Source organism: Melitaea cinxia, chromosome Z, assembly GCF_905220565.1.
Source record: "Melitaea cinxia chromosome Z, ilMelCinx1.1, whole genome shotgun sequence".
Lineage (NCBI taxonomy): Eukaryota > Metazoa > Arthropoda > Insecta > Lepidoptera > Nymphalidae > Melitaea > Melitaea cinxia.
The window spans coordinates 14,723,124-14,748,778 of NC_059424.1; the positions used below are offsets into that span (position 1 = coordinate 14,723,124).

The following is a 25,655-nucleotide window of genomic DNA, read 5'->3' on the forward strand; positions in this document are numbered from 1 at the left end:
CTAGTCTTCCGACATAAACGAGTTCTGCGACTTTAGCTCTTCCAGCCGCGTAATCTGTTGACGTAGGTACATTATCCTGGAAAAAATATCCAGCATATTAATATCCTACACAGACGAAATCATTAAGTGAATTTGAAAAATGTTTTGTTAGATATCATACAGTCATATACCTATATATAACAAATACTATACTAATAAATTTATTTATTTCTTATCTGCGAACTAAACAATATTTTTTTTAAATGCCACGCGGACGCAGTCGCGGGCACGGCTAGTTATAAATAAAATACATATATAGACTTGCAGCACGATGATTATTATATAAAACACTTACTTTTGTTCCTGCAGAGTTGCTTGTATCTCGGTGTGTCGTACGACGGAACGTGAGCACTTGAGCTCAGCTGAAACTCGCGTGCATTGTAGGCAGCCTAACTGGTACGCTTCCTCGGTAAATTTGTTGGCCTGTTATAAACCGGATTGTTAAGTTTATTACGAGCTCTAAGCTAGTCTATATACAATTAGTACAATCTTTGGAAACTGTTCTGGTGATGATTTTCTAGTGCTATTTATAAAAATATATTATACTGTTTGTTTCCATGAATTTCCAATTAATTCCAATTAATATTACTTATCTATACCCATAATTGAATCCCAATCTGCATTTAGAAGTCTGGTCTAGATTTACATCTCAAGTCTATATTATTACATTTATTTTAAATTTTAAACGCAATTAGGTTGATATATATTGCTGGTTAATAAAAATGATTAAAATCAAATATACCTGAGAGATAAATATCATCAACAATCGTTAACAAACATACATCTTGATGTCAAGATGGGCGCGATCTATGTCAATATTACAACTTTTAAAAAAACTGACAGAAAGGCAAGATAAGACCAGAGGTCTGAGTCTTTCAAACTTAGTAATAGAATTTGTATAATAATGAGGTCGCGCGTTGGCGCAACGGTTACAGCCATGGATTGTATCTGTTGCGCTGGCGGTTGCGGGTTCGATCCCCGCACATGACAAACATTTGTATTGGCCATACAGGTGTTTGCCGTAGTCTGGGTATTTGTGCAGTCGTTGTGGGTCTCCCCACCGTGCCTCAGAGAGCACGTTAAACCGTCGGTCCCGGTTGTTATCATGTACAACTGATAGCGATCGTTACTCATAGTAGAATATATCCGCCAACCTGCACTGGAGTGGCGTGGTGGATTAAGCTCTGATCCTTCACCTACATGGGGAAAGAGGCCTATGCCCAGTAGTGGGATATTACAGGCTGAAGCGTATGCACACACAATTTTATAAAAATCGGTCCACCTGTTTCGGAGGAGTATGGCAACTAACATTGTAAACACGAGAATTTTATATAAGATATATATTGTTTCTACTTTCTAACAATAATGTAATATCTCTTTTACTTTGGTTATATAGTTCACAATTGCATAATGCGTGTTATGTATTACTTATTATTTTTCTCATTGTCGACGGCCAACAGTGTATCGAAAAACTGAAATGAGTTTATGTTTACACCCTCAAACTTAAAACGAATATGTAAAATATTGTAGGATAACAAAAAAAAAAAAAAACTTTTTTCAATGATAGTCATATGTTGACTAACCTGTTTCTCAAGAATATCGGCGGCCCAGCCGTTCACGTGAGCGGTCAAGTCAGCGCGCATGTAGTTAACGAGCGACGGTGTCAGCATGGGCGGACCCTGCAGCGACCCGCCCACCACCGACGAATAGCTGCCGAGGCATTCCACTGCGCGAGATACACAACATGACAATGTATTCAGAAAACTTGAGTGTTTCATAGGGGATGGATATTTGCATTTGTACAAATAGTTATTTTTGATTTGGATTTCTGTCCTGGTGGGTCTCCCCACTGTACCTCTTAAAGCACGTTCAGTATGAAACCCACATTACAACAGCGTGGTGTATTCATTTTTTTTTTTTAATATATATACTAGCGCTTGACTGGCGATCTCACCTGATGATAAGTGAAAATGCAGCCTAAGGTGGTGCGTGCTTGCCTAGAAGATGCCTATTCACTGTTGACTTAAAGATACCCAAGTTATAGTAAGTTGGAAAAAAGGAAGCCAGAAGGGCATTTCAAATTTTTGCGGTGTGTATTAGGAACGAGGAAGCAAACAGCTCATTGCGAGATCGTGGGATTTCAACCACGTAGCGGTGCAGATTCATGCGATGTCTTGCGGTTCGGTGGTACAAAGGTGATTAAGCTACGATCCTTCTCCTACACGAAGAAAGAAACCTTTGCTTGGCTGTGGGATGTTAGACTGAATCGTGAGAGTTTACTAAAAAAGCGAGACAAATTTACCCAATAATCTCACATTTCGCAACTTTATAGAGCAAACAAAATGAACTGGTAACAATGACTCGCCCGTTGGCGCACTTTGTAGCCGCCTTACTTTCTGCTCCGCTGGTTGCGGGTTCGATTTCCACCCGAGTCTAGGTGTAATATCCGTATTTATAAATTTATATATGGATTGTTTTATGTAAATTTGTGAAAAAAAAATTGATACAACAGTCGGCTGTTACCTATACCAAAAGCATTTAATTGCTTATCATAGGAACAAACGACCGTGTGTTTGTGTATGTTTTAAGATATTTATTTATTTAATCAAAAAATTAAGCCACCGCGATTGGCAATTTACGAAAAATAATAATAATTTCTTTATTTCAGGTAACAATTGACCCATAAAACAATTCCTCTTAAACAATTCTTATAACAACTAGAAAAATTAATGAATGTCACGACAATTTGTAAAATACAATAATAAAATCACATTAATAATAAACAATACCTAATACAAATAAATAATTTTAACAATAATTTCATTATATTAAAACTAAAACAACTAATTACAACAACACAATGTCAAATATGATATTTAATAAAATAGATGTGCATACATATAACGGACACGTAAATTTTACTATTTAAAAATAAAAACATGTACCCAATAAAAACATAATATAATACTAATGTATTGTTCACTTCGATATCTAAGGCAAATACAACTTAAAAAAAAAAAAAAAAAAAATGTAGCCATATTCTAATAACTTACTTTTTCTAGGAAGCGCATTTTCGAGATGTATGGGCGGCGCATGGGGGTCGATGTTCTCCGAATGTGTAGGCGTGGGCGGGCCCGCGTCCCGTTGCGGCGTGTCGCCCCCGCTACCCGGCGAGCCGCCGTTGTTGGGCACGGCCGTGTTAGAAGCCACCGGTGCGCTCGGTAAGACCGTGCCCACGATACGAGGCAGCGCCGCGGCAAGCAGTGATCCGCTCTGTTCATTTGTATTATTTGAGTTACTGTTATCGTACTGTCGTTTGATATTGATTTAATTTAAAACTGCTATTGTCTAAACTTATTGCCCATTTCTATGAATATAGACAAATATTAAACTAGTATTCTTCGAAGACGTTATTATAGTTTTCCCAGAATAAATATCCTCGATCACCTATTAGTACCGCCTCAGATGCTCTCACTATCAGACAAACCAGGGAAAACAGACTAATGGCAGCACTAGTTTGACTTATCATATATTTTCTTTTACAACAAATTTTGTTTTTATTTCGTTCTGCCGAATTAGTTTTATAAAAAATACGAGTTAACATTATAATATTAATTTAACATTAGTTTAAAGTTACCGGTTGGTTCGAATTGTCGAGAACAACGACCGGAGGCACGGCGTTGCCATCACTTCGACTCGCGCTCTCTCGCGCGCCGTACGAATTCTCAGACAATGGCGTGCTCCTGTCTGGTGATATATCCATGTCTTGTAAAGATTGTCCATCTAGAAATCAAAATTTAAAATGTTTACTTCATTGTTGATGTAGCAATTAAGAGAAAGTTTAAAGATAATTACATGTAATGATAAGTTATTTACAATTTTTACTTAGGCAATTTACCTACTTGTATTTATTTAAACTAGTGATCGCCCAGCGGTCGAAATTCGACGATAATTAAAAATTTAAATTAAAAAAAAATAGGATTTTTTTAAATTTGCAATTGGACTAGGATATCTCCTTTCCAACAAAAAAATAATTATCAAAATCGGTTCATAAACGACGAAGTTATCCCCGAACACACATTAATATATATATACTAGCTGACCCCGCAAACTTTGTTTTGCCATATATGTTATTAAACCCCTTGAGACCCCCCTTATAACTTAGGGATATGAAAATAGATGCTGGCCGATTCTCAGACCTACCCGATATGCACACAAAATTTCGTAATATTTTATTAACCCCCTAAATCCCCCCCGCCCCCTTATAACTGAGGGGTATGAAAAATAGATGTTGTTCGATTCTCAGACCTACCCAATATGCACACAAAATTTCATGAGAATCGGTCAAACCGTTTCGGAAGAGTTTAACTACAAACACCGCGACACGAAAATTATATATATATATATATATATATATATATATATATATATATATAATTTTTTCATAGGTATATTCTTGTTTTTTGAAAGTCTTATTTAGTAAACAAATATGGCGTACTTCCGACTACAGACAATAGAGTATAGGCTTAGTAAAGTGACACAAAGAGCAAATGAATGAACAATATTAATAAGCCATAGACGAAAGTAAAATTCATTTTATGTTCAAATATTTAACGCTATAATATTGCTAAAATTATTTGAAAACCTGATAATATATTGAATATTTTTACTAAGAATTATTAGAGGTACAGAATTACGAAAAAAAAAAAAATAAATATATAAAATAATATAATAATATAAATATAAATATAATAAAAAACGACAGAAAGAAAATTTACAACACATGGCGACATACATGACAATAGGCCTGTGTCTAAAAAAAAAAAGTCGAAAGTACCATAAAGATTAACATTTGCAATATTTTGTAAGCATACAACGGAATATAGTTAGTAACAGGTAAGTTTTATTGTTAGTTAAAACTCTCTATTATAATTATTAAAATTCGGGTAAACAGAAAACGATATACATATATATATAATATAAAGACAAATTGACCTTTTGTACCATTGTATTATTTCAAACCTACAATATTAAAGTTTAAGTTACATTTCTGATTCCATTTCACTTTACATTACATAATCAATCCGGTCAAAGAAGATCAAGAAAACTCATGAAAGATATCTTGACTTACACATGGATACTTATTTAACATGGAACGTTCACATTAATCACTTAATAAGTAAATTAATATCACTCCATGCCTCCTTACGGTTTAATGTTCCGTGCATACCACGTAAACTACGTTTCACAATTTATAATTCCCTAATAAAACCACATTTAGTATATTTAATCGAAATCTGGGGAAGTACTGCCACGATTGTACAAACTACAAGTCCTACAAAATAAAATAATAAAAATGTTATTCAATTTTAAATTTCGAACATCAACTAAAAAAAAATCTATCGCGAAACTAAATTAATGAGCATAAAACAATTATATAATTACAGCACCTGCACTTTCGCACGTAAAACTATAAATAATACTGTCTATAAAGACGCGCGAGTCCGGTGCGCGTCTTTATAACAAGATATCCTCATACCCTCAGACATCAAAAATATTGACTCGTTCGATATATTCAAAAAGCGACAGTTACTTATATTATTACCAAAATATCTGTCTGAGTAGGTAGAATGGAATAATAGTGGTTTTCAAATCGTGGTGATATTTTTTTTTACTTGATCCGGGCTATCTGGTTGGTTTGTGTTTAATAATTTGCGTGTTATTTTCTCCATTGAAAATTTAAGTACGACAACGAGTGTCTGTTGTTTGTATTTATTTTAATTTTATTCTCATGTAAGTGATGTAATTGTCTTTATGAGAATAAATAATCTTTAAACCTAAACGTATCAAATACTTCATACTAACTCGAATCGATTTATCGTGAGTATCGAATACCGAGTCGTAAGATTCTTCACTATTTACGTCCCGATGACAAATGTCAAAACGGGCCTATTATTTTGTGACGACTATAGTGTGTTTAATGTTTTTTTTTTATTATTATTTTATGTAATATAATTTTTTGCATAATTAAAAAAAAAGATTAGCATTCTGCACGCCTCTACATAAACTATAAGTGCACGAAATTTCATACTACTCCGTCCACAAAATTTTCGTAAAAAGGCGTACATGCGTGCGTTTTTGCTTCACGTATTAATATACTAGCTGCCCTAACAAATCAAAAACAATTTAATTATTATTTTTTGTATTAATGCCTTCCGTGACCCTTGAAGGAACAAAAACACACAAAAATAAATTTGGCAAATTGGTCGAGCCGTTCTCGAGTTATGCGCTTAGCAACATTCATTTTTATTTATGCAGATAATAGATAATGTAATTTATATTATTTTGTATATTAAACATGCCTTTGCCGTCGTGCTGCGAGGCCGCGTGCTTCTGCCGCGTTCTCTCGTGCCCGTCCTCCTCCCTGCCACCGCTCCAATATCTTTCCGACGTACTATTCGACCGTTTATTTGTTTTTTCCGATTCTCTTCGCCCCGATCTCGAACTCGATCTCTTGTCTCGTTCACGATCTGTAAATATTAACTTTATTTAGTAAGATGATATAAATTCAATACAATTTTAATAGCTAAAGTAAAGTAGTGATATCTGTGGTTTTGTTGCTATTTTAAAAGGATATGAGCATTTTTATACAATCACTTAAGCTAGTATTTTTCTTAATAAAAATAAAAAAAATAAAAAAAAAATCATTTATTTCTATAATCTTAAGTACAAATCATCACCGAGTCTTCCCAGTAAGTAGTCAGAGACACTTGTATTGGGAATGACTCGCTACCTCCCTTACGGACGACTAAGACTATAGTACACTTAGCATTTTAACATTTTAAACTTTAAAATTAAACTAAGTGTAAGTGTTCTGTGTGAGTGTGTGTGTGGGTATGTGTGACTGTATATGTGTGTGTGTGTGTGTGAGGGTATGTGTGTGTGTGTGTGTGTGTGAATACACAGTCTTATCTATGATTTTTAAGTAAAGCTAAGTAGAGGATCATTGTACGTCGTATGACTTGTGACCAATAGCAGCGGTAGTGAAAAAATATATTATAAACTGATTTTGGCAATAAGGTTTTCAACCTCCACAAAAGTGAGAGATTGCAACCATCTAGTTAATCTTCCTTTGCATTTATAACTTTGCATAGGGTATATATTAAGTATTTTGTTGACTCTGTTATACACTGTAAAAAATAAATAATGAACCAAGATGGTCATTCGCAACAACCAAGCATTCTATAAATCTAAGTAAAAGTAAGTATCTTCTTATACAAAAAAGCAATAGATTTAATACCTACCTCTGTACTTTCCAGCAAATACATAAGTTCCTATAAAGGCCGCATGAAACAAAAAGTTATAATTTCCTTAAATTTAAAAGGTTTTTTTGTTATACAGTACAATAACAATAAATAGGTTATATATATATATATATTATATATGTTCGGCGATAACTTCGTCGTTTATGAACCGATTTTGATAATTCCTTTTTGTTGGAATAGAGATATCTCAAGTGTAGTAGCATGCTAAGGAAACCAAGATCTGATAATGGAATCCAAGAGAAATTGAGGGAAGCCCTCGAAAATCTTAGTAGTGTGTTTGTTAATTTTTTCGTCTACTTATGTTGTATTGCTTGTCGATGTAACTGAAATCAGTTTTTTTTTTGTTTGTGAGCAAACAGACCTATAACTCTATATTATAATTTTTTGTAACTTTATATATGAGTACCGTACCATTTGAAAAAAATAATGTAAGATCATTACTTTATTGTTAGAAAGTAGAAACAAAAATATTATGTATATATACGAGAAATTACATTTTGAATAGAATAGGCGCTCGATTCAGCCTGTAATATCCCAATCCTGGACATAAGCCTCTTTCCCCATGTAGGAGAAAGATCAAAGCTTAATCCACCACGCTCCTCCAGTGCGGGTTAGCGGATATATTCCCTATTATGAGTAAAGATCGCTATCAGGTGAACATGATAACAAATGGGACCAACGGCTTAACGTGCTCCCCGAGGCACGGTGGGGATACTCATAAGGACTGCACAAACAACTAGATCACGCTAAAAATCTGTATGGTCAATACAAATGTTTGTTATGTGTGGGGATCGAACCGGCAACCGCTAGCAGAACAGCCACTAACCAGGCTGTGACCGTTGCGTTGTTGTACCAACGTGTCGTCTTGCGCCAACGCGTCAAATAAGGATAGGTTAATACCTACACAATATAAGTCCTTTGTTTACATTCCACAGCACGGCGATGATACAAAGAACAATGTTTACATGTACTTGATTTTATTAATTAGACTATAGGTCATTATTTATTACTAGTGATCGCCCAGAGGTGGAAATTCGACCATAATTAAAAATTTAAATTAAAGAAAACCAAAAAATTATGAAAATAAAAAACATTTCTGTCCCTATGTATGCTTAGATATTTAAAACTACGCAACGGATTTTGATGCGGTTTTTTCAATAGATAGAGTGATTCAAGAGGGAGGTTTATATGTATACATGCAACAACACTGATAAATAATTTTAGAGGTTTCTAATGTGATGTCGTAAATAAACACATTTTTTGAGATTACATTGCAAACGTTGGCTAAACCCTACGAGATAGATCAAAATAATGTACTACAGTAGGTATTGTACGCCTTAAAAAGGTCTACAAAAGTCCCCGATGGTATAATTATGTCTATCTCTTAGGGATAACCCACAATAACATTTTTTTATTCTTTACTTTTTACGGGAATATCTTATTTACGAAGCGATTTTGAGCAATACAGCAATAATCCTTATCCAATTAAATACCATAAATGCATTTTGGATTTAATATAGATCAATACGGCCCTTAATAGCATGTAATTTAAATGAATATTTTCGAAGATATATTACAGATTTAAAATGCAGAGACATTACGGTTGCAGCGGGAGGGTCGGCGTGACAATTTTTTCGAAATTGTCTATTCGTACTTTAGTCGGTATCGAGGTTAATTTTTTAAACCGCATTTATAGTATGTACATTAGGCTGGATAGGATTAGACTGAAACCATAATTTGTCAATTTAAGAGTAACTTTAAAGTATATTTAGTATCAGCATATCACCCGTGCGAAGCCGGGGCGGGTCGCTAGTAAACTATAAGTGTACCAAATCTGCGTCCGCGCAATTTTTAAAAAGGGGTACAACGTTTTCGCTTCACGTATTATAATATATAGATTAATCTATACAAATAAATAAAATTGAAGTGTCTGTGTGTCAAATTAAAATAAACGTTTTTTGCTAAATGCATATGGATGTACACACGGTACAAATAAAACACGGTACATATAAAATAACATTTTTTTACAATTTTTGTCTGTCTGTTATTTTTCAGTTCGCAGAGTAATAAAATAACCAAATTTTTAAAATTAAAATAGCCTAAGTTACACCTTATTACATCAGTCTATCATCTATCCGCCAGTGAAGTCCTGTCAAAATCGGTTCAGCCGTTTCAGAGATTACCCGGAACTAACAGGCGGACAGACACTACAACAAAACTAAATTTCTTCTCTATAACAGTAATACGTTTAGTGAAGTTAATATGCAGTGAGTTTATACTATAACAGATACCTGTTTTTCTGTAATTATTTTGTTATTATTTTGCTGCTATAAAAATATTATGAGAATAATGTATCACGAGATTTTTATTCACTGATCAGTGAACTAATGCGATCATTTCCGGTCATTGCACGAATTGATATTATATAATAACTAGCTGACCTGGCGAACTTTGTACCGCCTTCTTTATTTTTTTCTTAAATATAATAATTAATATATCAAAATAAAATATAGCCTATCTTTCAAGTTGGATCGAACTGCACATGGTGTGCGAATTTTATTATAATCGGTTAAGTGGTTTAGGAGTCCATTGAGGACAAACATTGTGACACGAGATTTATATATATTAAGATAAATGTAATGAAACTCAAGAGAATACGCCTTAGAAAACTAGTGAGTAGTTAACCTTTTGACCGCCATACGCCGAGTTGCACGAAACAAAATTAAAATTTAAGTAGAGGTTAAACTAATTTAATCACAACAATTTCATACAAATCTTGCGATTAAATTAGTTTAATCACTACTTAAATTTTAATTTATTTTCGTGCAACTCGGCGATAGTCACCTATACTTGACAAGGGCTCGCGAGTCCTGTGCGCCAACGACGTTTATGGGCGACAAAAAACCCGGACCACAAAAATATTAAATAAAATTATTTAAAAAATATTTCTAGTGTTTTAATTCAACATTTCTGAAAATAGAATATCCCTGCAACATTTGAGTGTAAAAAACAAGTCTTTTAGAGCTACACGTACTGAGAAACATTGAAATAAAAACATGCATTCTTATTCCACGTAAATGATATGTCCAGAACGCCGAAGTCGTCTATAGTTGACCGCTAGGGATGTGACGCAAGAGGTATAAATAAATAATCTATACATATAATAAAATGGTAGGAAAGTCAAAAATGTACATTGAATATTTTTTTAAAAGAATACTTGGGGTGTGATATACAATCGATACCGAAGCCAAAAATATAGTTTTTAGAATTTTTGTCTGTTTGTCTGTATATATGTCCGGGATAAACTCGAAAAGTACTGCATGAATTTACTTCAAATTTGGCACGAATATTATTAAGAAGTCGGGTCAACATATAGGCTACAAATTATCACGCTATCACCTACGGGGAACGAGCAGTGAACATTTATTTCTTCAACGCATTCTGTAACAACGTGTAATCTAACGACGATTTGAATGTTGTTGCTATGTTAATAACCATGCTATAAGCTAGCTTCATACTATAAAAATCACGCAATATAAGTAACTAAGCCGATAAACATAATTAAATGAATATAAGTAGACAAGACAATTTTAAAGCAGCGCCATCTATGAGATTTTTCTGTAGATATGAAATGTAAAGAAGAAACGGGTAAATGGATGTTATTTTAAAAGGTATAATCGTAGGTACTTCAGGTGCTGTATAGCGTTCACGCAGACGACGTCGCGGGCAGCAGCTAGTAAATAAATAAATATTTATAATATACACACACCGTCATCTATTCCTAAAGTAAGCAACTTAATGCTTGTGTTATAGATAACAGCCGACTGGTATAGCTACATTTTTTTTTTGATCTTACATACATATAAATAATACATATATAAATAAAAATATATTACACCCAGCCACACCCACAAAACCCCGGAGCAGAAAGCAGGGTCACTACAAACTGCGCCAACGGGCTAGTCAAAATGGTATAGATGTTTTTTAAGCTATTCAAAATTGAACTCAAATGTGTTATATTTTTTATAAATAATTTGATATTTGAATAAAACAAAATGTAAAAAACATAAAACTATCAGCTAACACATAAATAGCAAATGAATAAAAAAAAAATCAAATCAACTAAAATCAATCAAATTACCATAATAAATCGGATATCGCAAATCTGGCGCATCCCTAGCGTTTCACCATCAATCCGTTTACTACAGGCCGTTGTCAAGCATAGACGACACTGTGGTGACGTCATAAGAGAATAGTGAGAAAAGTAGTGCAGGGCAACATGAGCGATACCTTAGAACATCGTCGCATTTTGGAATGTGTCGCATCGATGATTTTAATAATATACAATTACAAATAAAAAAAAATTTAATTTTTTATCTAAGGTTAAGAGCGAAGATTAAGATTTTCTTTCTCATTCTCAAAATCATCTGGTAGCATCAACATCATCTCTAACCCCTACTCTAATAAAAGCTTTTCTTCTGTGCTTAAGGAAGCCTATGTTTGTGTGCGCCAGACCCACGGCTTTGGTGTCGTGTAATTAAATGGCGGGATCTATTACTCAATATTGTTTTAGTACTATTTGCTACCTAAGCGAAAAAAAAAGTACTTCGAAAAGAGATATCCCTAGTTTGTACCATGATAAGGAAACTAGGATCTGATGATGGGATACAAGAGAAATCGAGGGAAACTCGAAAATCCGCATAACTCTTTACTGGGTGTACCGATTTTGATGATTTTTAATTTAATCGAAAGCCGATGTTAATCATGTGGCCACACTTAAATTTCATCGAGATCTGATAACAAATTTTGGAGTAATCTGTGATAATGCGTATTTATTTGACAATTTTTTCGTCTACCTACGTTGTATTACTTGTCGCTGTAATTGAAGTCGGTTTTTTTTTTCGTTTGCCAGCAAACAATTATTAATATGAAACTTTTATTACTCCCTTTTTAGTTATTAATTACCTAATAAGAAAAATTACAAATTTGGATTTGGTTAATTTTTTTTAAATTACTTTTCATATAATATCGATTCGATTCGAACTCGATATATACTCGATATAGCGTGCGGCTTCCTTGCGTGCGGCACAGCACGTCTCTAAGAAAGTTTCAAAACCGTAGGTCAGCTGCACCGTAGTCGTCCAGTCGTGACAGTGACGTCATGGCGAAGGAAAAGTGTTGTGCTTTACTACGATTATTTTTGTAATGTTTGTTTTTTATTTATGTTATTGTAAGTATATATAACGAGTGCAAGATAACACAAGAAAAATATTGAAAAAATAAACCTTCCTAGATTATATAAATAGTAATTTATTGCATATAAACCAACAAAAATAAGTCTGTGTGGTACTCGATAACGACTCTTGACAACACTATTTTTTTCGTGGGTATTTTTGTTTATTTTAGGCCTTAGCATACAGGGCACGGGAATGGATTTGGGCCGTGGCGTTCAAAAGGTTAAAATATCGTTCGACCTTGCCGAGAGACGTGCAGCAGATAGCAAACAAACAAGATAGAAAGAGATGGACTATATTTTGGTTTGTTCCGTCGTCGCTACGACAAAATGATGGGCTTTGTTTACGTTTGGTATCGCTTCTCGTTGAACAGACCTATAGGCTACTATTATTTCAGATTTTTTTATTTATTTTATAACTCTGCAAAGAGAACAATAACTATTTTGTTAAATTACACGCGGAAGAATTCGCGGGCACGGCTAGAAAGTGAATATAATCACTGAGATAAGCAAAATAAGCAGCTAACAACTTCAGAAAGCTACGCTAAACAAAAAAAAAAATTGTCATCAGTGTCCTCTCTAAGTGACGAAGTCCTGAGATATTTGAGGTACGCTAATTTATTTTTGGTCGCATTATTATCAGGAATACTTTCTAAACGATAAAGCAAATAAAACCATTTACAAGTGGATCTTGTCTCATCGAGAATCAAAAATATTTGGTAAAGTACTTTAGATTAGTAGACAAATAAAAAATATAGTAACTTGTTTCAAGAAAAAGTGTTATTTTACGAAGTATTCCCGAAGAAAAACTGATAAAAATTGTGTGACCCAATTGTTGCAAACGTAGAAGGCTTTTTTGCGGTGAAACGTAATAATGAAGTAATATAAAGAAATCTTATATATTTATATATATATATTATATCTTAGATAAAAAAATAATAATCGTAAAATGTGTTAGTATGTGCATAACTCAACAACGCCTGGACCAATTTTAACAATTATTTTTTTTAAATGTTCGTTGAAGTCCAGGGATGGTTTTTACGGCGAGAAAAATTCGAATAATTTCCGGGAAAACCCAAAAACAGCACTTTTCTTTTTGCCATACAAACGTTTTCTAACTAAAATGTAGAGTCGATTTGAACTTTATTGCTATTCAATAAAGTTCCGAGCACCGACGAACCGAGCTGAACCTCAGACACCACCCTATCATCAGGGTGACGGTTCTGTTCAGGAGAATTTTTTGCGCCGACTATAAAATAGGTAGGAACAAAAAACTGACACAAAATGAATGTTGCTAAGCGCATAACTCGAGAATGGCTCAACCAATTCCGCTAATTCATTTTTTTGTATGTTCCTTAAGGCCCACGGAAGTTTTTAAATTTAATACTACAAAAAAACTTTTAAAAAAATTGATTTTCTTTTTAACTATTAACTTTTTACAGAACGAAGTCAGTCCGGGCAGCTAGTTTTAAATAAATCGCCAAACATATTTCATAACAAGTTAGGGGTTGTCCATTAATCACGTGAAATTCGAGAGGGGGGAGAGATTCGGAAAAAAACATGAAATATCACAAGGAGGGTGAGGAGTAATGAGATATCACGCGTAGGTATTTATTTTTCGTTCAATGCGCGATTTATAAACCAAAAAGAGCAACTAACAAACAAGCGTTAAAATATATGTTACATTTACATTCAAATTAAAAAGTAACTATTTAGCATATAAATTTTCTTCATTAAAAACGTTTGCTAAAGAAAATTTCATTTACCTATCATTTTATTTTCATATTGACTCAGAGTTATATGCAGTGTTTATTTAAATGTGCACTTTTATCAATTTGTCACGGCATCATATGTTTATTATATGTTACAAAAAAATACCCCAACTTCAGATAAATATACATGTTAAATACTTACATAAGAATTAAGCATTATGAACATTAAAAAACTACTAATCTTTTTTTTTTTTCTTTGTAGTTATTAAAAAAGAGGAATAATTATACCTATTGTCATAATGAAAATATATTATTCGTTTCGTCAAATTTTATTATCTATATCTGGGAACCAGATCATATTCTAGAATAAATGTAGTAGATTACTATTTTATTAACTGACTTCCAAAAAAGGAGGAGGTACTTAATAGCGTACTATAATAATTTTATAATATATAATAGTACGCTTCAGCATGCAATATCCCACTACTGGAGAAGGATCAGAGCTTAATATCCACCACGGTGCTCCAATGCGGGTATGCGGATATATTCCCTACTATGAGTAACGATCGCTATCAGGTGTACTTGATAAATACGGGACCGACGGCTTAACGTGCTCTCCGAGGCACGGTGGGGAGACCCACAAGGACTGCACAAACAGACCACGGCAAACACCTGTATGACCAATACAAATGTTTGTCATGTGCGAGGATCGAACCCACAACCGCCAGCGTAACAGATACAATCCATGGCTGTGACCGTTGCACCGACGCGGCGTCATAATAGTTAGTTAATAATATAATAAAGGTACGTTAAAACAAAACTTAAGAAAATTAGTGTCATATCAGTCAGATGAATTAAAAAAAAAACATTGAAAATAAAATTACTTACTACTTTGATTTTGAAAAAGATGAAGATGCTTTTAAAAGAAGCTTGCGAAAAAGTCACAAGAGATGACTGGATGAAGGTGATTGAAAAACTAAAAAGATTATATTTGACTAGCGACCCGCCCCGGCTTCAGACGGATGCAACGGTGATACTAAATATACTACAGAATGTCTTTATTTATAGTGTGAAGCTAGCTTATAGCATTAACATTCCTTTAAAAAATATTCAATGTACAGTTTTGACTTTCCTAACTGAGGTAGGGCACAGCAGGAATTTCCTGCTCAAAGATGGAGCAGCCCGACTGGGGTAGTACCTCAACCTTACAGAAGATCACTGCTAAATAATACTGTTTTCAAGCAGTATTGTGTTCCTGTTGGGGATTGGGGATTGGGTCAGCAACGCGCTTGCGATGCTTCTGGTGTTGCAAGCGTCTCTAAGCTACAGTATTTTTTTACCATCAGGTGAGCCGTATGCTTGATTGCCGACCCAGTGATATAACAAAAATAAAAAATAAAAATTGACAACAGGCTCGACAGAAGTCGTCAGAAGTGCCATCCTTCAGGATGTGCTTTCGGTAGTTGTTCGCCCTAACTACTTGATCTTGTATTGCACAGACCAAACCTTCGGTTTCACCAAAGAGGTCGCCGAGTCGCAGTCACTGCACGGAGGCCTTATTGTCTACATGAGGCGCGTGGAGCGCCTTGTAAAACCGTCTATGCAGCTCTTTCTCCATCCATACGGTCTCCCGGTCAGAGGTGCTCAGTACGACCGGTTGCTGCCATTCCTCTTTGGCCAAGGATAGGGGGATTAGTCCTTTGTCACACACTATAACATCACCATGCATAGCGCTGTCCCGTCTCGTTTCAAAGTAGGTCCTGAGGCTGCACACCTCGCGGTTATGCATGGTCTTAGCGCTTTACATGCCTCAACCACCACCACTCTTCCGCGGGATGTACAGTCTTATGACCGACGACTTAGGGTGATGCGCGCGATCGAGCTTCATAGTTGTGCGGACTGTTCTGTTCAGGGTGTCAAGATCGGTCGGAGTCCATCTGAATATGCCAAAGGTGTAGAAGAGAGTGGGCGCGACCCAGACATTATAGGCTCGGACCTTGTTGGCGCCTGACAAATAGCTCCGAAGAACTTTTGTCAGCCGTCCAAAAGACTTCGCAAACTGTGTGTTTCATGTCCATCTCCTTCACTCCTATGCATTGAGATATACCCAGATACCGGTAAGATTCAGCTTGGGAAAGGGTCATGAAGGAAGTTATTTCGAGACTAAGTTGTGCCGACTGAGTCACCTAACCCCTGTCTACATGCACGACCGCACACTTATCCTCCAAGCTGCATCCTGATGAAACCGCTAAATTCCGAGGTGATTTTCAGCAGTTCCTGCACGTGTGCAGATTTGAGAATTTGAAGTCATCCATGTAGAGAAGGTGGCAGACTTTAGTACCTCCTCTCCGAAACTGAAAGACTGTTCCCGAACGCTCCAGCAGGGTGCTTAGAGGGTTTAAGGACAAACAGAACCATAGCGGGCTCAGACAATAACCCTGGAAGATACCCCTCCGTATCCTGATTGGATCATCGCTCAATCGCTCGCCCTGGAAACAGAGGATCGTACTTCATTGCCCTATGCACACTCCGAAGAAGTCTCGAACTGCATCGTTAATCTTGTACAGCTCGAGGACTCTCTGGAGCCGTGATTGAGGTACCGAGTCGAAAGCCTTTTTGCAGTCGATCCAGGCGGCCAAAAAGTTCCGACAGTTGCGTCTGATAAGCTGGCCCACCACAGAGTCAATGAGAAGGAGCTCTTTTGTACCGCGACCGCCTCCACGATATCCGTTCTGAGCTGCAGACAAGATATTAAACTCACCAATATGTCGTGAGATTTTACAGCTCAAAACGGACGGATTATTATTAATAATAATCAGGGGATTATGAAAAAAATTTAAAATGAAAACTTCTTTAGCCGCGTTGGGCAGTTTTTGGTAGGGGAAAATCTTATGGGGGTCGCGTCACTGACATGGTCATGACTGGCGCACGTGCAGCAGCCGGGTGCGTGTTAGACGCTTTTTTAACCCCCGACGCAAAGAGAGAGGTGTTATAAGTTTGACGTGTCTGTCTGTCTGTCTGTCTGTGGCTCCATAGCTCGCGAACGGATGAAACGAGTTACGGGCGAGTGTTTTTAGATATGTTTGATAAAAAATCGGTTGAGTCATTTAAAAGTTGTGGGGGGTGAAAGTGGGAAAGAATAACCGAATGTCTACAAATATAATCTAGGGGGGTCTCAAATGAAAGCGTATCACGTGCACATTACAAAATAATGTGTTCAATGAAAATCGGTCGAGCCCTTAAAAAACTCTAGGGGTAAAAGTGGGGAAAACACCCAATATCTGCAAATATATGTGGTGGGGAGAAAATGAGGATGGAAATCCGAATATCAGTAAATTTACCAAATTACCAAATGATATAGCATCATATGCACTTTACAAAATAAATAATAAAAAAAATGAAAAAAAAATCGATTGAGCCGTTTGAAGTTAATAGGTCTAAAAGTGGGGATGGAAAACAGAATGCCTGTGAATCTATCCTAATGTTGTATCAAATGATAGAGCACTGAAAAAGAATATTAATGACTTAATCGAAAGTGTTCTTAGTTTCGTTTGATAAGAAAATTAGTGAAAAGCTGTTTAAAGTTATAGTTATGGTGTCAGAAAATTGGGACATGGAAATACAATTGTTAAGTGAAAGTATCAATTACTACATCTCAGTCTTTGTGATTCTGCTAAAGATAAAAATCTACATTATAATAAGTGTACTTATTAAAAAGTATAAAATATAAATTAAATTAAAAATTAAAAAAAAAACGTCACAATAACCTGAGTTGCCTTTAAAAAGTAAAAAATTATTAAAGAAACTCAATCTGAAAGTACCTAAGTATTTACGAGTATTAATAATTCTAAAAAAAATACATCGCGTTGGGGGACCGCTCCAAACCTAACAATTCAATGACAAATAGTCTAAACTAACCTAACGTAACTAAGCAACATAGATGAATTTAAAAATAAAATTAATAAAAGAAAACTTTCATAAAATTACTTCAAAATATTGCGTTTCGGATACGATCGTCGACGACGTCTGCCCAAATAATAAGGCTCGGGTAAAAGAGTTAGGTAGGCATGTGATACTAATGAAAAAATAAATAAATAAGTAGAAGCGGTCCCCCAACGCGATGTTTTTTTTTTTCTACTATTTTGCTAGCATATAAATTTTTGTTTGCTTCATAATTTTAACGAGTTTTTTTGCATGTTCATTTTGGTCCCTATTATATTTTATTATGCTGACTTCCACCGGATAACGGTAAAAAGGTTCCGAAACCAAAATATAGATGAAGATCAATTGCATTGAGAACAAGCCGATCGATTCGGTGACAACACTCATCCAGCCGCAATTTTTTTGATTTCATCTTTGCCACGGCGTCATTTGACCGAGAGCGTTTTGAGAAAGCGCGAGGCTTTTTTGTGTGTCCACGGGACAACCAGCACAAAAACGTAAGTATTTGATATATCGTAGTAAATTAAAGTGAAATATCTTCTATTTAATCTATATTTTTCACACGCGTAAGACCTAATTCAAAATATCAAAATTAAAATTTATCATCGATGTACACTTATAAGTTGATTGGCCCAAATACATAGTCTGGCCATAAATACGTACTGTTACAATTAAAAATAAACAAAATATTACATTTGAATTTGGAAGCCGTCATTTTTGTATTTCATTGTTTTCTCATTTTCGCGCCCATACATTATAAAATATTTTGTGATATTTAAATATAGTGGGGTGATAAAAACAACCGAATTGCTGTGATTGCATTACAACAAGTAGTTACAATACAATTTTTAAAAATCTTAATATCGAGCATTAATGGGTACAATAAAACCTCTTATGTTTGTGACAGAAAAAGATCTGGCCGTCCACATAGTGTTCGTACGAAAAAGGCAATCAAAGCAGTAAGGGAAGGAATTTGAAGAAATCCTGTCGGAAATGAAAACATTTTATGTCGGGAGATGAAGATTGCACCTAGAACCATGTCGCGTATTTTAAAAGATGACTATGGAATTGCAGCCTATAAGAGACAAACTGGTCATTTCTTAACTGATAATTTAAAAAAGAAATGGGTTCTAAAATCAAAACAACTACTTAAGCAGTACACAAAGAGAGGTCACAGAAAATTTTTGTCTACGGATGAGAAAATTTTTACAATTGACAAACATTGAATTTTGAATTTAACAAGCAAAATGACTGTAAGCTCAAAGCAGCAGAGTACAACGTGGACATTATCCGACTTCAGTGATGGTTTGGTGGGAACTGGGTGTTAACTATGAAGGAGTGACTGATCCATATTTTTGTGGAAAGGTATCAAAACATCGGCACAAGAGTATCAAGATACCATTCTTGAGAAGGTAGTTAGCCCCTTAACAACACCATGTTAAATACCAAGAATGATCCTTTCACCAAGACTTGGTACCGGGTCATAAAGCTCGATTCACCCACTCTTGGTTCGAAACAAACATTCCGGACTTCACCAGAGCTGAAGACTCGCCATCATCTAATCATGATCTTAATCTGCTAGATTATGATTTATGGTCAATTTTAGAGAGTATGGCTTGCTCTAAATATCATGATAATTTGGAGTCTCTAAAACAATCCATACAATTGGCAGTGAAGACTCTGTCCATGGAAGTAGTAGGTGCTTCTATTGATAACTCGTCTCAATGTTTAAAGGACTGTATTGCAGCCAATAGAGATCACTTCAAATAAGCTTTATATGTTTTTAATTATTATTTTTATATGAATGTATTAAACTAACACACTGTAATAGTAATGTTACGTGTAATAGAAAAAAATGTTTTTTTCTTTGTAACAATATTTAGGGCAAGACTAGGTTAGAATAAACAAATACCGAAAAATAAAATAAATCAAAAATAATAATAATAATTCAAACTATTAAGTGAAATAAAAAACATGTCTTCATTTATTTTTGTCGACAGTATTAAATTACATAAATAATTTTAAAAAAAGTTTACTAGTAATATTTTAGTTTTACAAACGTCTATTATACAGTCGCGTAACTGATATTACGTCACTTCCGTTATATATTTTTCTTACTGTTTTAGTATCACATTTTTTTCAGTTCTAATGTATATTATTAACTGTAACAAAAACCTAAAACTTTGTCATAAAAAGTTATTTTAATAAAGTTTTTTTTACAAAGTAGATTTTGGTTCTATTTTTGTGGTACTTAGGAGAAATCTTATCCACATACATAGAACTATAAAATGCTAAGATAAGCGATAAGCTAGGACATCACGGTCTGTCATGCCTAAAAAGTGCAGGCCGCTTCTCGAGACATGCCGCACTTAACGATATCATACGCCGGTCCCTTGCCACCGTCAACGTGCCAAGTCTACTTGAGCCGACTGGTATTGCAAGAGACGATGGCAAGAGACCGGATGGTATGAGTTTGATTCCATGGAAGATGGGCCGGGTGCTGGTATGGGATGCAACCTGTTCAGACACGCTGGCCCCTTCCCATCTACATGGAACCAACAACAGAGCTGGTGCGGCTTGTGAAGCGGCGGAAAAAACAAAAGCAGACAAATACAGGGGTCTAGGCTCCGAATATGATTTTGTCCCATTCGGTGTCGAGACCCTTAGTCCGTGGGGTCCTAGTGCTATAACACTTTTTAAGGAAATATCGAAAAGGTTATTCGAAGTCACAGGAGACCGAAGAGCTGGCAGCTACTTCGGACAAAGAATTAGTCTAGCTATTCAAAGGGGGAACGCTGCCAGTATCTTCGGAACCTTGCCTAAAGGGACTCCTTTTAATAATATTTTTTAATTATTATATTATGTACATATATATACTTGTTTTTTTTTTAGTTTAATGTTATTTATCTAATTATTATTATTATATTATAAGTTGACTATAAAACAGTTGCAATTTTAGAAAATTTTTATGGATATATATATACTAAATATTAAGGATAATAAACTTAATTGCATGTCTATACATATTTAAATAAAATTAAGTTTTGCACAATACTTAAATTGATGTTATAATTAATATACAAAAGCAACCCAATACATGCATCTTTAAACAAAATCATAAAAATTGTAACTCAAAATGCTTTACTGAGACTAGATTAATTTTAGTCTGGTCAAATTAAACCAAAAATAAGATGAAGCTACATAAATTTACAACAAGCTGAAAATTGGTGAAATCGGTCAAAATATAATTATAAATAAATTTTGAAAGTTTCACATTTAGCTCTGCATCCCTTTTTGCGGTTACGAAAAAGTGTGTTCAGCAGTTTTTCCGACGCAGGTGGAAGTAAAGTTTGAACTGGTCTAATGTATTGTAGACTAACAACTTTGCTAACCAAGCCACACTTGAACTTGATAATATACTGTGCATATTATGACGATTACAACTTTTACAAAATTTTTAATCGTTATAGCTCAGAAACGGTGGCTCGTAGGAAAAGTGTTTATACATTTTTTGAAGATAATTTTATGATCTACAATTTTTGTCTGAAGTATTTCTATATCAAAATTTACCGTTTTGCTGAGAATCGCGAAAATTTCTTTTTTTTTTATTTATTACCATGAACAAAATATTTTCCATACAGGGGAAAGATGGGGAACTTTCAAATTTTATTTATAATTATATTTTGAACGATTTCCCCGATTTTCAGCTTGTTGTAAATTTATGTAGCTTTGAATGTCTAAATTAATCGGACTATTTACGAATAAAGGTAATCTAATATAAAAAATCTACTACTTACTGTTCCTTGTTGTATAAGTTTCTTTGGATGATGTTCTTCTAGTTTCCCATTCCCTAGGCTTTTCCCACTGTGACACTTCACTGATACAATTATAATAATACTTCTTTCCAGATGAACTAATGTGTTCTGACCATTCACTGCCTGAAGGCACGCTTGACGAGCATGGGGCACTTCTTTTGTCATATTTACTACTTCTATTAACACTACTACTCAAGCCACTAGTCCTACTTTTCTTCTCCGATTCACATCTTTCATGGTTATTTTTCTCCCTCTCACTGTCTTTGATACGTTTCTCCTTCGGGGATCTGACATCTGCAAGTTTTTACCAAAAAAACTGCTAAACTTTAGATAGATTAACATCATATATCCAAATATAAGCAATTCGCAGATATAATGGTTGATATTTTAAAATTATTTTCTTACATGTCAAACTAAAATGTTATTTTTTAATTCGCTTGCTGGTATTCTTAACGCAATCTTTACTGAATAATAATAACTTTTTAAAATACTTTTGTCTTATTTGATTATATTTAAATTAAGCATTATTTTTTACAACTTAATTATTGTTTAATAAACAAGTTTTCCTGAAAATTTTTACGCAAGCATAACGCAAGCCAAAATTAGTAAATGAACTATGTGATGTTAGTTAATTTTGTTTATTGGTCAAAATATAAATAATATAAAGTAATAAAACACATTTTGCTGTATGTGTATCAATTGAAATTGCTTGCAAATAGATAAATCTAATTAAGTCAAAAATATGTTACATAGTACAAACAGGAAAATAATACAGAATAATCTGACACTAATCTTAGCTTATATCTAACATCACAATTGTCATTTTCTGTACCTAAATACAGAAAAAAAGTAATAAATATTATGGAATAGTAGTTGAAACAAAAAAAAATCATTAACTGAAGTTTTCTTATATGACAATTTCAATGATTAAATATCAAAAATGTTATGACAAAATCAAAAACACAATTAAAACACTTAGAAAAGTTTAAACTGTTTCTAAAAAAAGTTTAGACTGTTTCTAAACTTTTCTAAGTGTTTCAATGCACTTAGCCACTAACAATATTAACACTAATTATATAATATTATAATAATAATTAGTACTACAAACACTTATATGTCAGCCCTAGCTATCAGCTATTATAAACTACTAATTTAAAGTAGTTTTATTGAGGTAGTATATAAGGTAGTGTAAGTCTAGCAAAGTCTATCTTTATTATCTCACCTGTATACTTATTTCTAGACGATTTGTAGTCTCTATCTCTCTCCTTTTCGGAACCCTTCTGGATATAGGAATTTCTTGATGTGTGTGTAATATATTCTCTTTCTTCAGCCATGTGACTGTAGTGGTGATGACCATGCCCAGAATGGCCCGTGTGTCCCGCATGACCACCATGCCCATGGCCCGAGACATTGCCATTGGGGGATCTAAGTGGTGTGTAGCGGTTGTCAGAAGTACTGTAGTCATTAACAGTTCTCTTGGAATTGTACTTCTGCATAATAAATTTTACATTACAATTCAAGTAACATTAACTTGCGCTTAGGCTTTATAAACTAGTAATTCTTTTAATAAAGTTATAGAAAATTCAACATAACAAATATCTACTTAATGAAAAGACAATACCAAAACAAAATCACATTTTAAACTGACATCTGCTTTTATAAACTTATATACCTCAGCTATAAGTAGCTATGCTCACACTTAAAACTGTTTTTGTTGTGATACCTGGCTCTAGTAAATAACTTACATGAAACAAATCATCAAACTTCAATAAAAACATTGTACCAATGTTTTCTTTGTAAATTTTTATCATTTTAACGTACAAATCTTAATGAATTGTAACTTAAGTTAACTAAATAATTTAATTAGGAAAAGTTACAAATTTTGTGTTTCTTAGTATAAAAGTAGGTTTTAAAACAAAAACAGAGGAATAAAAACGATTAGAACAAAGAGAAAATAATGGTCGTGAGGTGTTAATACGTAGAGTAGTAAATTAATCAACTTAAAACCATATTCACTTATAAACTCGTATACATAATCCAAAACCCATAAATAGATTATACGATTATCATGGTTAAGCTTACTTGATATGGATGGGTCTGGTGCTTCTCAAAGTACCTGAAACAAACAAACTATTAGTCCTTCAGTTCAGAGTTACAGTTAAACTCAATTGCCGACCGCCATCTACAGATTGCGAAGCCGAAGCATCTCAAAATATATCGTACCCATCGCTTATTCGCTGAGGTTTCCTTGCATGCATTACCATCAATGCAAATGTACTATTTATTACGGCCTCTGAAATAAAATGCAATAAAAGCCCACTGTCATTAAAACAGTTTTACAGGAGGCCGTGATATATCTTGATGGACGCCATGTCACATTCGAGTCACTCAAGAGAGAGTCGATAGAGACGCGAAAGAGATAAAAACTATACCGACAACGTATACTGTAGAGGACCGACGAGGATATCCGACAACTGTTTCGTTTTATCTATGCGTATTTATCGAAAACAACCAACTTTAAAATCTTATATACTTTTAAATCTTAGAAAAATAATTTGTTTTTAACGAAATTTAATCAATAATTGCACGTTGAAACCGTAACTTAAATGTCCATTTTTGGGCCTGAACTCTCATAATTAATCATAAACACACAGCCCTTTTTTTGGTGTACATTTACTTAATGTTTGCTAATTATAAATTACACGGAACAGTAGATTTTTATAGTCAAAATTTTCGATTAAAATGTAAATATGAAAAATCATTACTTACATTTTTAATAAATTCATTCTATGTTCTACTTTTTTATAAATATAATCAAAAAATTAAATTACGACACGAAAATAAAATAGTCACAAATATTATTTTATTTATTTTAATTACATTTCATTAAAATTATATAAACCATAAATATATTTTTTTTATACTGGTAGCCCTGTTTGTATAAGAAACAGAAGTACACAACAGATAAACCAAGAAATTTCACTTGCAATATGTCAAAAGTAAAATCTTGTTACAATTTACACATAACCTCACGCCCAGCATTTAGAATTGTTAGGATTTTGTAGTTTGAACTATGTCTAAACCCGTGGATCTAGAATTAAAAAAAGCCTTCGTGGAATTGCAAGTAAAAATGGTCGAGACAAGTAAAAAAATTCAAGTAATTGACAGTCAAATCGGGGTATTAAAGAGAGTTTTGCAGCTCGCAGATGTAACTCAGCGTGAAATAAGCACTTTACCATCTGGAACTAAAACTTATGAATCTGTCGGCAGAATGTTTCTTTTAACAGATTTAGATGAAATAAAAGGCAACTTGAAGAACAGAATATCACTTCTAACAAACCGCACCTCAGAATTAGAGAATAATAAACAGTATTTAGAGAAAAATCTCAAAGAGAGTGAAGACAACATCAGAGAAATGGTACAACAACGAAAGGAACAAAATGAAATGAAGTCCACTTAACATTCAGCTAAATACAATTTATTTTCCTTTTTAAGCTACTTCTAATAGTTTTTAACAATATGAAATAATATTACAATCATTGAATTATCTAGTGAATATTCATAAATAATTGTATATGTATGTAATTGA

At 34.0% G+C, this 25,655-nt stretch overlaps 2 protein-coding genes across 2 annotated transcripts; one reads left to right on the forward strand and one right to left on the reverse strand.

Annotated features, from left to right (window-relative positions):
• LOC123668846 (WW domain-containing adapter protein with coiled-coil homolog) lies at positions 1 to 24,506 on the reverse strand. The gene is made up of 10 exons (XM_045602536.1): positions 24,290 to 24,506; positions 24,149 to 24,182; positions 23,289 to 23,556; positions 22,049 to 22,360; positions 6,402 to 6,569; positions 3,677 to 3,822; positions 3,093 to 3,312; positions 1,623 to 1,765; positions 335 to 462; positions 1 to 76 (listed from the first exon to the last, which is right to left on the reverse strand). The coding sequence occupies exons 1-10, from the start codon at positions 24,328 to 24,330 to the stop codon at positions 1 to 3; spliced, it is 1,536 nt and encodes a 511-aa protein (XP_045458492.1). The 5' UTR covers positions 24,331 to 24,506.
• A 491-nt stretch (positions 24,507 to 24,997) lies between these two features.
• Positions 24,998 to 25,655, forward strand: LOC123668399 (prefoldin subunit 1). Its single transcript, XM_045602131.1, has one exon. The coding sequence runs from the start codon at positions 25,140 to 25,142 to the stop codon at positions 25,524 to 25,526; it is 387 nt and encodes a 128-aa protein (XP_045458087.1). The 5' UTR covers positions 24,998 to 25,139; the 3' UTR covers positions 25,527 to 25,655.

Bases quoted from the DNA above. Each gene is read 5' to 3' on its own strand.
- LOC123668846 (XM_045602536.1), bottom strand. From the start codon at position 24,330: ATGGTAATGCATGCAAGGAAACCTCAGCGAATAAGCGATGG. The intron at 6,570-22,048 runs GTAAGTAGTAGA...TAATATTTACAG, and splicing joins AACTTATACAACAAGGAACA to ATCGTGAACGAGACAAGAGA. The intron at 3,313-3,676 runs GTAACTTTAAAC...ACAAATGAACAG, and splicing joins TCGACAATTCGAACCAACCG to AGCGGATCACTGCTTGCCGC.
- LOC123668399 (XM_045602131.1), top strand. From the start codon at position 25,140: ATGTCTAAACCCGTGGATCTAGAATTAAAAAAAGCCTTCGTGGAATTG.